We start from the raw sequence: 12,645 nt of genomic DNA, 5'->3' as shown, positions 1-12,645 counted from the left end.
AGAGGAAGTGACAGACAGACAGTGAGTATGGCAGAGAAGGTTTCACCCACTTCCTGAAACACACTAAATCACCACAACCGACAATTTAAGTTTCAATACATGTCGTAGGTCTTCATTAAGAGACCACAAGCAGCACGTATTCACAAGAGTTCCACCATAACGTTAAATGTACGTATTAAATATACATATCGAAGCGTTTGCCGTCGTTTCTTTTTCACTTCGCTCCGTCCTCCTTAAATTAGGAGTGTTCTTTCCTTTACCCAACATGTGACAGAAATACTGTCAAGCACACAGCGAGGGGCCTGGGCCAAGCCAGAGTTTATGACCTTCAAACCAAACTGAAGTTTCTATTAAAGACTGTGGAAACAACGAGGGAAGTTTCTTTTCGGGGAAGATCTCAACCTTGACGTACTCCTCTACAGAACATTCTCCATATTAGATTTGGCACCAAACATTCAGGGCTCACTGCTGACATCATTATTTGCTTGGACATGTCCCTTACACTCTACTATGTATTGGCAGAACTGAATGATATAATCTCAGAGTGGCTGCCATGTTGACACACGTCACCCTCAAAATGTGGCCCGTATAATCCAATATGCTTCATAGGCAGCATGCATGCAGTCATTTTTAGCATTTATGGCCTCCAATGCACCAATCATGGAGGAGTTAGCACAGCACTGAGCAACACAGAGTCGATCTGTTAACCCTTAATGGGTTCAGCAAACTTGCCAACTAAGAAAATGCATTTTTGTCCAGATTTGTTTCCCTACTAATGCGATTTTGTGTCATATATTCAAATATAATTTAATCATGGACGCACTGCCGTTTGCAGGCTCCCACCGTGACCGTTTCTTATTAACTGACACATGCTCCAGTGCAACACACACAAGCTCATGAACCTCACCTCTGGTAAGTCGCTGGCTCAGTGATATTCCACATCACTTCCTGCCCGAAAGAACCCACATGCTCTCCATCTTTCGTCCACAGTCCAGCAGAGCCGTCAGCTGAGGCGGTGAGGACGAACGATCTGTCAGCCACCTCGAGGACTTCCACGCTCACTAACGCTCTCTTATGAGGCTTCCAACGCTGCAGCAGAGGAGGCCGCTCACATACAGGCTGCACAGAAAGAGAATTTCAGATATATGGGCGTGTACACTACAAATACAGTACACTACACACATCCGTACCTCATGTTGGATGTCCAGTGCAAAGTCACAGATGTCCCAGATCTGAAGCCAGCCTGCTGTGTCTCCAGAGACCAGGATGGTGTTTTCAGGCTGATCTGAGCTCAGGCTCAGCACACGCTCTCCTGGCTGCTCTGGAGCATAGAACTGGCCTGGGACGAGGTAGAAAAAACTGAGTTGTACACATGTAGTTTTCCAAACACAGATGAGTCAAATCTAGATGGTTTTGTATTGTTATTGTACCAATATTGTCCCGTCGGTTTGGATTCTTCAAGGGTCACTCAAAGTTACATGCGAGCAGTTCTATTTCCAGTCCAACTCTGTGCCAGTTTCAATACACTCCTGACTTAAATGACAATTGTTCTTCTGAGACAAATTGCTACCCTGTACAGTTTTCTGTTATGTCACACATCTCCCTACAATGTCACACTCTCAAATTCCTCTCTGCTAGGCAAACACACACAGACGCACACACAAATGCCCTCTGGCTCACTCATACACCCATGCAATGATCATACACATATGCGGCGGTCGCAGTGCATGAATCCCACACCACTAAACACAGACAGGATCTGGAAAGAGACATAGTTGTGGGCTGCCAGGAATGGCACAGGCGTGAGGCCAAGTCGACAGTTCAGTCGAACTGTCACTGCTCTGGCTGTTTGTAAATCCATCTCACGGGAGGATCACTGAAGCTGACAGTTGCTTGTCAACCGCTCGTACGGTTTGGTGCTTCCACCTCCCTAATACGGTCAGAGTTCTATTATAAATTCACGTCTTTCAACTTTTCAGTTCTTCTCAATGACACTCCGTGCATCCACCCTCCCTCTCTGCGTCGCACTCACCGTAAGTGTGTGTCTGTCCAGTGATGCTCCAACAGCAGAGACAGCCGGCCTGCGATGACACCAGGACACCTCTGTTTCTCAGCTTTCTGTTGCCAGCTCGATGCTGGAGGAACAAGAGGCTGTCCACAGGGGGCGCCACTCTGGACGCACAAAAGCAGAAAACAAACAAACAAACAATAGTAATGAATAACTTCGCACATTAAAATAATTAGTAACCACAATTCTAAAATATGGATCATGGATTAAGTTCACTGTCTTAGGCCATGCTTTTTTAACTGTACTTCATAAGCACATTATATGTTTTTCATCCATCCATCCATTATCTATACCGCCTATCCCTTTCGGGGTTGCGGGGGGCTGGAGCCTATCCCAGCTACAATGGGCGAGAGGCAGGGTACACCCTGAACCGGTCGCCAGCCGATTGCAGGGCCACATGCAATGACAAACAAACATTCACACTCACACCTACGGACAATTTTAGAGTCATCAATTAACCTAATGAGCATGTTTTTGGTCTGTGGGAGGAAGCCGGAGTACCCGGAGAGAACCCACGCATGCACGGGAAGAACATGCAAACTTCACACAGAAAGGCCCCGGGGATCGAACCGGCAACCTTCTTGCTGTGAGGCACGCGCACTACCTGCTGCACCACCGTGCAGCCCTATATGTTTTTCAGTGCAGTAAAAAGTACAATCTTTTCCTCTGAAGTGTGGTGGAGTAAATGTATAAGACATAAAATGAGTGTTTACTCTGACTTCACTGTGTTATCCTTCGTTTATGGAGTAATAAATGAAGAGTGCCGGAGTGCAATAACTAGAGAACCATCTGTTAACAAATGAACACACAAGAAATGTACAAACATTAACAACAACAAAAAATGAATGATAGCGATCCAGTGGCAGTTTGATAATGTCAAAATTTATGAGGAGGATACATGACGACTCCTCACATCTGCTCAGTGTTTATGGTGTCGCAAGTGATGGATGAAGGGAGGAGAAAATGCTTGTGTACTCACAATGAGTTTACATTGGCACGGTATCATAGCAGCGGTGCTTAACCTTCACAAATCTTTCGCCTCCTCACCCTCTCTGTGTCGGCCTCTGCAGGTGGAGCACTGGTCCTTGCGTCTCCAGCCTCCAGATAATGACCTCTCCATCATGGCTCGCCGTGGCGACGACCCCCAGAGCAGAGCACTGACACACGGCCGAGATGTCTGATTTGTGGACACCGCTGGACTTCCACGACATATCAGCTCTGACATATAAATCCTATAGGTACAGTATACGCACACACAAATTTAAATAAGAAAAAAAAAAAAAGCATCAAAGCTTTTTATTGTGGCATTGAGAGTAAAAAAAACATGTGTTCCCAGTATTCAGACTGAAAAACAGAGTACTGTGTTGTCTTCTGGCTCTGCTGTGCACATGCTTGTTGGCTGACACGGTGAAACTCTTTGCACATCCCACTGTGTGACAGTTCACAAATTGACCGAGATAACATGTAATTGTCTGTGTTGCCTTGTGGAAAGCGGCTTTATTTCCTTCTCTGGTTTACTGCTTTGTTAACACGTCTGGGCTACAACGTCGTGGTCAGCTCTTTAAGATGCTGGAAGCTCAGCGTGTTGGACGTCAGAGGAGTCCAGAGCAGACGTCCTGCACGGCACAGGCGTCTTTGATCTCACCAGGTGCATGTGTAAATGAAGTTTACATCACTCGCTGATATTATTTACTCCCTGTCTTTGCATTTAATTTATTTATTTATTTATTTTTTGCCTTAAAATGCTTTCTGAACAGCCTGGCTCTGCTGACACCCAGGGCTTTACAACGAGAAACATTATGAGTGGGCACAAACAGGATTGAGAATTTGCTGGAGAAGCGTGAATATGGGATGCTACTACTGTAGTCTTAAGGGGATGAATCTGACTGCGGAGCAGATGGTACTTAAAGGCTGAAAGGTAAAATGTAAATGTGTATGCACGTCTGCACAGCTGGACTTGTGTCTCTCATAGAAGTCCATGCTGGTGTTTATACTGGCATGGCCAATACTTCATCTGCATGACTTGAGACGTGATTGTCAGCATGTATAAATGTGGATGTGGATGTGTTTTTATTACTCTGTGAAAAGACATGGTTTTCACTAGTAATAAAAAGACACAAGAGGTCTGATTTAAATATATCACAGATTTACAGGAACTACATATTTTGTGCTGCTGTCACAGGAAATATTTTCGAAGGTGAAAATTCTTCTTCAGCTCAAACTGTTGTCAGCATTCATAAGAAAAATGCACTGTTTTAAGTCTGTACCAGATTAGTCACTATGGTGACAGCTGTTTGTGTGGAACTCATCATCCAGCATTCAACATCTGGGGAAGAACTTGCGGACGGGCAAAAGTGAGAAGGCTGAGACTTCTTGATGTGCGCATCTTGACATATTTAAGCTTTTCGGCCATGAGCGAATGTGCGTGCTGCAATCACCTGTCACTCAAAAGCTTTTGTAATGCTGTGATTTTCTGTTTCAGCAGGTGGGATGAACTTGCAGACATGCACAAAAACAACTTACATTTTGTGTTATTTCATTTCTTTTGTTCTTCACACTGCTTCAAGTTTAATGGGCAAGGTACCCCGTGGAGGTCTTCACCACTTGCAGCAATATAAGGAAATGTTTTTAAGAGTGGGTCCCTGTGATGCACAGTCCTGCTGATGATTTCATATTCCACTGAGCTGATTGTGTTCATGTGCCAAGAAGTGCAGCAATGCGCCAAAAAAAAAAAAAAAAAGCAAGGAGGAAGAGGAAGACTGCTGGAAGAAATGCACATTAAATGTTTCAAAATCCTCAAACATGGGCTTTTAAGGGAGGAAATGCATGTTTATTATGTGTTGTGGATGTACAACACTGATTCCAAAAAGTTGAGATACTGTGTAAAATAATGGAACCAAACTGTCTTGGTTGCTGACCTCCTGAGGTTTCATGTCTCACTTTGTTGCAGTGGCATACAGGTGTACTCCAGGACCCTGTGGTACCACCTGTGTGGTTGCAGGTGCAACAAAGCACACCTGTGACCACATCCAACCACACCAGAGGTGAAACAGACTTAAAGGACTTCACCCGGAGAGGCCAGCTCAGTTCAGTCTGGTGTTAAGTTACTGTGTGAAACTGCTGTGGATGATCAATTTAAAGCACCTTTAAGTTTACCTTGGCAGCGGCAATGTCGTACTGAACGATCCGCTGGCTCCATCCCACTGCGAGCAGCTGGTTGTCATGGAGACAGGCCAACCCAGCAACTTCAGAGTCTGTGACGGGTTCCAGCTTGTGCAAGTTGAGGCCGTTGAGTAAGTTCCACACCTGCTCAGGGAGCGATCACAAGAGGGTCTTCTCATCAACAACTTTTAAAATCTCTTACACATGTTCAATAAATATGGACACCAACTTTAGATACACCGATTGTATCAAGCTGTATAAAATTAACAGTGATGTTGTACAAACTGATAGTGAGAGGAGGCAGTATTAAACCTTAATAGTGCCATTGCGAGCCCCAGTGATCAGCCTTCTGAGGGAGGAGTCTAGTGCCATGCAGGTGAGTTCATCTTCTCCATGAGCATTCAAGATCTGAAGCTGCCTCCTCCCTGTCTCTATGTCCCACAGAGACACAGAGGAGTCAGCATGTCCAGTCACCACCTGTCTCAGAGTGGAGCTGTACAGAACACAAGAGAGGGCAGGGCTGCTTTGAATTTTTGGTTCAGTGTCCCCTCCCTCACCCATCAACCATCCGCCCCCTCCTCTCCTTGTTTTGGCCAGACTGAGCAGTGCCAGGTAGTCTTTGCATCCCACCACTAAATGAGACTGTTCATGTGGAGGAGGACTCAGCAACAGGAAGGGGAAGTTGCCGTGTTCTGGGATTCGACCTGGCTGCTGGCAGGGGAACTGCAGACGGATGGTTTTCAGACAGTGGTGGCTGGAAATGTCCCAAACCCTCAGCTCCTGATAAAGGAACAAACGTCACTTCATGAAACAAGCTCGGTTTGTGAGATGATTTTATATTATAAACAATAAGCAATATAAATTTACTATATTTCCCCAATGACTCACAGCATCTCTGGAGTAGCTTAAGATCTGCCCAACAGGCTGGTAGATTGCAACATCCAACACAGCGGTGCGGTGACCCAGCAGTGTCGCTACAGGACGTGCGGTCACAAATCGACTCCACAGTCTGACTGCTCGGTCACAACCTCCTGTGACCATCAGCTGCAGAGACTCACTGTAGTCAAAACATTTAGCTCCCTGCAATGAGACATAAAGACAGATAGTATGGAGTGTTGTAAACAGAAATGTATGTGAGCGAGTGTTTACTGGCTCTGTGTTGTAAAAAAACAAAGCATGGCCACTTCTAATTATTCCAATCAAGTTAGCTGGTTTCATGAGTTTGAGAGTTTTTGAGGGTGGGTTTATTGTTAAAATGTCCAGACAGTTTATTGCAGTATAAAATTAGTGTGCTTGTGCAAAAAAAGCCATTGTGAATAACAGGAAGCATCACCACCCACTTTAATAATGTTTTGTTAGCATGACTTCTTTTCTCCACAGTCAGCGGCACAGTCTGCCTCTGCATGCTGGACGGGAGTCAACTTTAGAAATAGTAACTTGATGTCTCACAAGTCTTCAAGATAAAGAAAAAGTCACCGAATGAACTGTGTATTATAGCGTTTGTCACGAAAGTTGATCTTCAAACCATGACCCACCCAGTTAGGTCAGTGTCACTCAGACCAGGGTGCTGTGACCCACACGTGTTTGTCTGGCCTCGATCCACATTGAAAGTGTGTAATGACAAAAACCCTCACCCTCCCCTCTTGCTCTTTTACATTTTACTTTCTCATATTACTGCTTACAGATAAAAAGGAAATGTACATGTGATACAATAAACATATTTGATATCAAGTTGTGATTGTGATTTTGTTGTGATTTTGAGACATTATTATACGTCTAGCCCAAATAGTACGGTAAGGCAGTTACATTTACTAATGAAGAAAAAAACGCATAATAATCTACTATTGAACGTCGATCAGGAAAAACTACACTGTGACATCATACCTGCTTGAATTTCCAAATATAAGGCTCCTGCTTCAGTGTCAAATTCATAAAGACCACAGAGGCGGTGTCACTTTCTGATGAGGTCATGATGACGTTGGTGCCGGGCTCAAACATCACTCTGCTGATTGGTTCCTGGTGGATGTTGGGGATGTGACGGTAGGAGACCATGCTGCTGTGCTCACTCAGGTCCTGTTGTCACAATGGCTGACAATAAATGCTTAAGTACTGTTTGTAAAATTGGAGTAAAAACAAGTGCTTGTTATTGCTGCAACGTTATTTACTACTGAGGTCAGCATGACATATTTCACCACAGGGAACCAGGGACTGAGCTCAGTAATTCAACAGATGAGGCCGAGCTCACTGGAAAAAAGATCCTCTGTGGGCCATTTTCTTTCTTGGATGGATTCTTGAAAAGACCTTTAGATGGGTTCAGGAACCGCATGAGGTGGACTCCTCCTTTTTCATCCCCCAGTAGCAGCAGGGAGGGTCGGCCTGGACACTTAGAGGGAGAACCCGCATGGAATAAAGTGATGAATTTATTGCTTTCAGAGTAAATTTGTCCAAAATAAGAGAACAGAGGAATAAGGCTCCTACCTGAAAGTCATGCCAATAACAAAGAGCTGTTGGGACACTACGAAATCCTTGGAGCAATGATGAGACAAACATTTACGTTTGAACATTTAAATTTTTGTGCAGTACTCGGTTTTTACTTGTGACTGACTCAGTTTATTGGAATTTAGTACAAGAAAGTATACCAAAGAGGTGGACATCCTCAACTACACTGGCTGCGGAGACATTGAGGAAGTGCAAGTCCCTGCAGTCGGTTGCTACAGCAACCCTGTGGACGTTGCCCATATAGACAGCATCAGTGGTCCAGCCTCTGAATCTCCTCGTGTTGGCCACTTCCTCTGTTGGGTCTCCTGCAAGCTGGATTATAGAGGATTGGATATAAATGTATTTTGTGCTCCCATGTGGATGTAAAAGTAGTGCCATGATGTCACTCACCCCGAGACTTTTGAGGATGTGTAGGCTGCTGTTCCAGACAGTGATCTGACCCCCTTTACTGACACTAATATAGCGGAGCGGAGGAGGATGGGAAGCAGCAACCACACGCACGGTTGGCTCCCGCTGCAAAGGGAAAAGTGGAGTAATATTATGTTTAGAAAAAAAATGTAGAGGGAGAAAATAGAAAAGTGACAAAAATAGTGCAGGAAGAAGGAAAATGCAGGAAGTAAATTCGTTTCCCCACACAGATGCTGACGGCAACTTTTGGAGGAGTATCAAGGTGCTTCAACCCTAAATACCAATTTTATTCATTTATTAAAGCAGATGTGAAGGATCTGACTAACAGTGAAAAGCCATGAAGAAATGCCCTTCAAAAACCACAACCACCACGTGAATTTTCAATTTTTGGCTACTGTGGAGCAGAAAAACTCTTGAACAAGCTGTCAGAGGCACAGCTGGCTAACGTGGCTAACAGGTTAGCAAACAAATGACAACTTACACATACAACAGACACAAAGCAATAGTTTTTTCCCATTGGAGTCGTTTTTCTGTCCATCTGACGAATGTAAATCCAATTTTCACTTTCTTTTGTAGTTTTGTTTTGGTCTCTGCCAACTTCTGAGGATAATATGTGGCTCTCTATCTCGCTAACGTTGGACTTTCTTCACCAGCTAGCATAACTGCTATCTTTGATGGAGTGCTGTGTGGTGCTAAGCAGTTAGCTTCGAGTGTTAGCAAAGCTTTTCTGCCTGGGAGTTGGTAAGAGTAAGACTGACCAGCATACTGTTACTGCTGTTAATTTGTGGACCATAAAATAAAATTAAAAAACAGACTAAAATATTGTTTAAAGGTGAGTGGTGGTGATAATAACATTACTCAATACAATGGTTTGTCAACGACCATTTTCGCATAGCAAACTTAGCTAACTGCTAGTCATTAATTTAATTGTGGTTAGCTTGGTAAAGGTTTGGTGTGGTTATATTTTGTGTTATTACATTTATTTGTAAGGGACCAAGTACTAAAAAAAAAAATTTTATACAAGATGCTTAGATATTTAGCTGCTAGCTTTCCATCTTCTGTCCCCTGGCAGGTAGACACAAAGCAGTCTGGAGCATCCTGCAGAAATGCATCATATCTTCTCATGTGACCTGATGTGGACTGGTGGAGCCTACCTTGTTGTGAGAGCAGTGTCTGATCTGTGGCTGGGAGTCCAGGACAGCTGCTCTGGGGATGGAGGCGCGCTCTCTCTCAGTGTACTCCAGAAGCAGGTAGGAACACAACTGCTGCCACTTCACCTGCCCAGTACAACTGATATCTACCTGGATAAGAAACAGTATCAAGTCTCACAGTCATCACAGGCGTCATCATTGGGAGGCCATCCTAAAATGTTTTTGATGGCACAGTGGCATAATGCTGATGAGTTGTACTTTATTGTATGGTATAATGGTCGGTAATGTTGTTTTTTTATCCGTATTCTCACAAAGACACCTTCTTGTTTCTCCTCACCTCACTGAAGAATCTCTCAACCCATGTGTCTTCGATATCTGGACCAACCACAGACCTCAGAACCTCCCGAAATTCTTTGAACTTCATTCCACGCTCCTCATTTCCTCCTCTGTTGCCTCTACTCCTCCTGTCTGGTGCATTTTCATGCATCTGTAATCCAGCTTTTGGACAGGTAAATGCATTTCTCAGGAGCTGAAGGTGCTCGGGGCTCAGTTTCTCTGCGGGACTGACCCCACAGGCTGGATCACTGCAGAATGAAGTGATGATCAATGATCAATTTGTGCAGAAATTAGACCCACTCAACCCACTTATCCAATGAACACCAGTTAAATGTCTGGTAGACAAAATCTCTATCTTTCTTTGCCATCAGGAGCCATTTTTAGGGCTGTTTGTATATCACAAATTCATATTTAGTCCACTGGATTCATGCTTACATTTCACAGTTTCAGGATTTGGTGCTACTACTCAGATATGAGGATTACAATAATCATTATTCTTTAGAGTTTCACCTGAGTTGGCAGCTACTCTTAGTTTTATGACCAATTCAGGTGTGTCGTGTATTGGCTGCTGGGTTAAAACATGCAGGATTTAAACATTAAGGATTAAGTACAAACACTGTGTCTGGGTGGGACTGAAGCCAGAACTTGATCAGGGACCATTTGATGTCTTAGCATGACTTATTTTAGCTTTTGTTGGTGAGTTTTGACCGTTTATTAATTCCTTCCAGTCACTGACATCTGGTCAGATGAAGAATGAATGCAGCGCTCCCAAGTGGCAGCACTGGGACAACACAGTGCTGATACAGCAAAGTTTAAAATCACATCATGAAGCGATGAATACTCATCTGAAATATACAGTGAGAAACAGGAATATTTGTAAATTCAACTGTTTATTGTGTGTTTTTGATAAATGGGGGTTATGAATGATATAAATGGGGAATAACTGATGGGGTAATACGTTTACGAGATCAAAGTGTTCCTCACCACCAGCAGCCCCTGTGTGGCCCTGTTGCTCAGGGTGACTACGAGCTGCAACAATAAGCTACATGTCTCAGCATTGTGAGCTCTATTCCAGGTCCATTAGGACATGCATGAGTGGTCCTTTACATCATGCACATTTCTCACAATCAGCCGTCGCTCACCGAACCATAAAATAATTAAGTCATAAAAGTGTATTAGGTGCTGAAAAAGGAGTGTAAAAGTTGTATCTGAAAGAGTTTGGGGGTGTGTGGGTGGGATGGAGGAAATCCTCAGTCTTAGAGAGGAGAAAATATGTGAATCTGGACCAGAGAGACGCAACACAACTTCATATAAAACTTAAACTTGAATTTATTGAATTATGCAGTTTTCTATCACATACCACAACAATTGTATGACAATTATTATGCATTAATATGATGAGGCACAGCCTACACGACATGTACAAGATTGACAAAAAGGGTTTTTTCTGCAGTGACAGGTCATACACAGTTAATAGTGATCAGTAATATTTATCAAGATCAAATAAGGAAGAACAAGAAAACTCACCAATACCTGCTGTGTGGCACCTCTGTCTCATAACACAACCAATGATTTCTGTTGTTTCTTAAGTTATCCATACTGATAAACTCAATAAACCCCTCTTTAAAGTCTTCCAAATGCCAGATGCTGCTCCATCTTTTACGGATTTAATCCAGAATCCAGAGACAGTCAGTGGTTTTTAGTTCCATGTCCTGGTGACAAACGAAGATACTGCAAAGTTCCCCTTAAAATCTGAGATCTAATCTGAGATCCTCACTGCGCTCTGAGTCCTCTGTCTTTTCAGGCACGCGTGATTGGCTCAAACAAAGCTTGTTGTCTCCAGACAGGGAAGGAATGTCCAGGTCCACGGATCAATGAGCTATCCGTCACAAGTGTTTGACCACTCCGAGAGGGGGAAAGTCAACACATCACTGGTGAGAAGCCTGTGGGGAGATGAGAGTTTCCAAAATAAATGCAAGTCTGCTGGGGGTAACAAAGGCGCAGACCACACAGACCAGCCCTCAGTGGATTAATCATTGAAAGAGTCAACGTTAGCCAGGACCCAGGAGAGTTAAGATTGGTAACTTTTGCACATGGACAGTTCATCTGTTCTGGAGACTCTGCAGAAATGCCATACCTTTTATTTATACAGCAGTATGTCTTGAGTAAGAATATTCTACATTAAATACAGAAAAAACAACAAGCAAGTAATACTTTATTTTTATCCTTATGGCTTTATAGTTCTCTCACTAATGCAGTTTAATTATTGCCAGGCAACACACAGCACTTTTTCTTACCACTTCAATGAGCATGAACTATCCAGAGTGGCCTCTCACTATGTTTAATGAAGGCACCCAGGTCTCAGCGGAGCTGCTCTGCTGGGTAATTCCTTGCACCCTGTCTAATATTAGACCTATATGCACCAGTGGCCTTAACTGTACTCAGGTCAGAAAGTAGTATACTTTAATGTATTAGATATATAATTTAAGTACAGAAAAGCCATTACAAGTACTCTTTTTGTGCTACATTTGACATATACTTTTAAAAGTGTACTTTGAAATAGATGCCATTAAGTCCTACTTAAATTAATATACTAATTCTGACACTTTTAATAGTAATAAAGAGTACTTATGAAAGGTATACTTATGCATGAATGCTCATGAATCTTGATTTTTACTGCTGTACTTCAGTGCCAATTTAGTAATTATTTACACTTCAAGTATACTAAAGTATTACTCAAACCGAAATGACTACTTGAGTTCACTTAAGTATGCTTGAGGGTGACAAAAAATAACACAAAGTGTACTTACTGCATTCTTCAGGAAGTATAATTGAATTGTCAGCTCTAATATAATTCATCTGATATATGATGCAATGACCACTAATGGACAGATGAAAATACTGGTCCACATTAATACACCTTTTTGATGGCATATATTGGCTTGATGGATTGGCTGGATGAAAAGCACAGATGGCTCTAATAACTTTTCCTGCTGCAACATGTCAAGATTTGTGCTGCAA

General features: G+C 43.0%; 1 protein-coding gene across 1 annotated transcript; it reads right to left on the bottom strand.

Moving 5' to 3' along the window:
* Positions 1-903: 903 nt before the first annotated feature.
* LOC139349294 (cilia- and flagella-associated protein 337) lies at positions 904-7,285 on the bottom strand. The gene is made up of 8 exons (XM_070989926.1): positions 7,115-7,285; positions 6,119-6,310; positions 5,543-6,010; positions 5,225-5,374; positions 3,116-3,300; positions 2,033-2,172; positions 1,191-1,339; positions 904-1,119 (listed from the first exon to the last, which is right to left on the bottom strand). Exons 1-8 carry the CDS (start codon positions 7,280-7,282, stop codon positions 904-906), a joined length of 1,668 nt encoding a protein of 555 aa, XP_070846027.1. The 5' UTR covers positions 7,283-7,285.
* Positions 7,286-12,645: the final 5,360 nt, after the last annotated feature.

The sequence above is a fragment of the Chaetodon trifascialis genome, chromosome 21 (assembly GCF_039877785.1).
Source record: "Chaetodon trifascialis isolate fChaTrf1 chromosome 21, fChaTrf1.hap1, whole genome shotgun sequence".
Classification (NCBI taxonomy): Eukaryota; Metazoa; Chordata; class Actinopteri; order Chaetodontiformes; family Chaetodontidae; genus Chaetodon; species Chaetodon trifascialis.
This window is presented reverse-complemented; position numbering and strand designations above follow the sequence as displayed.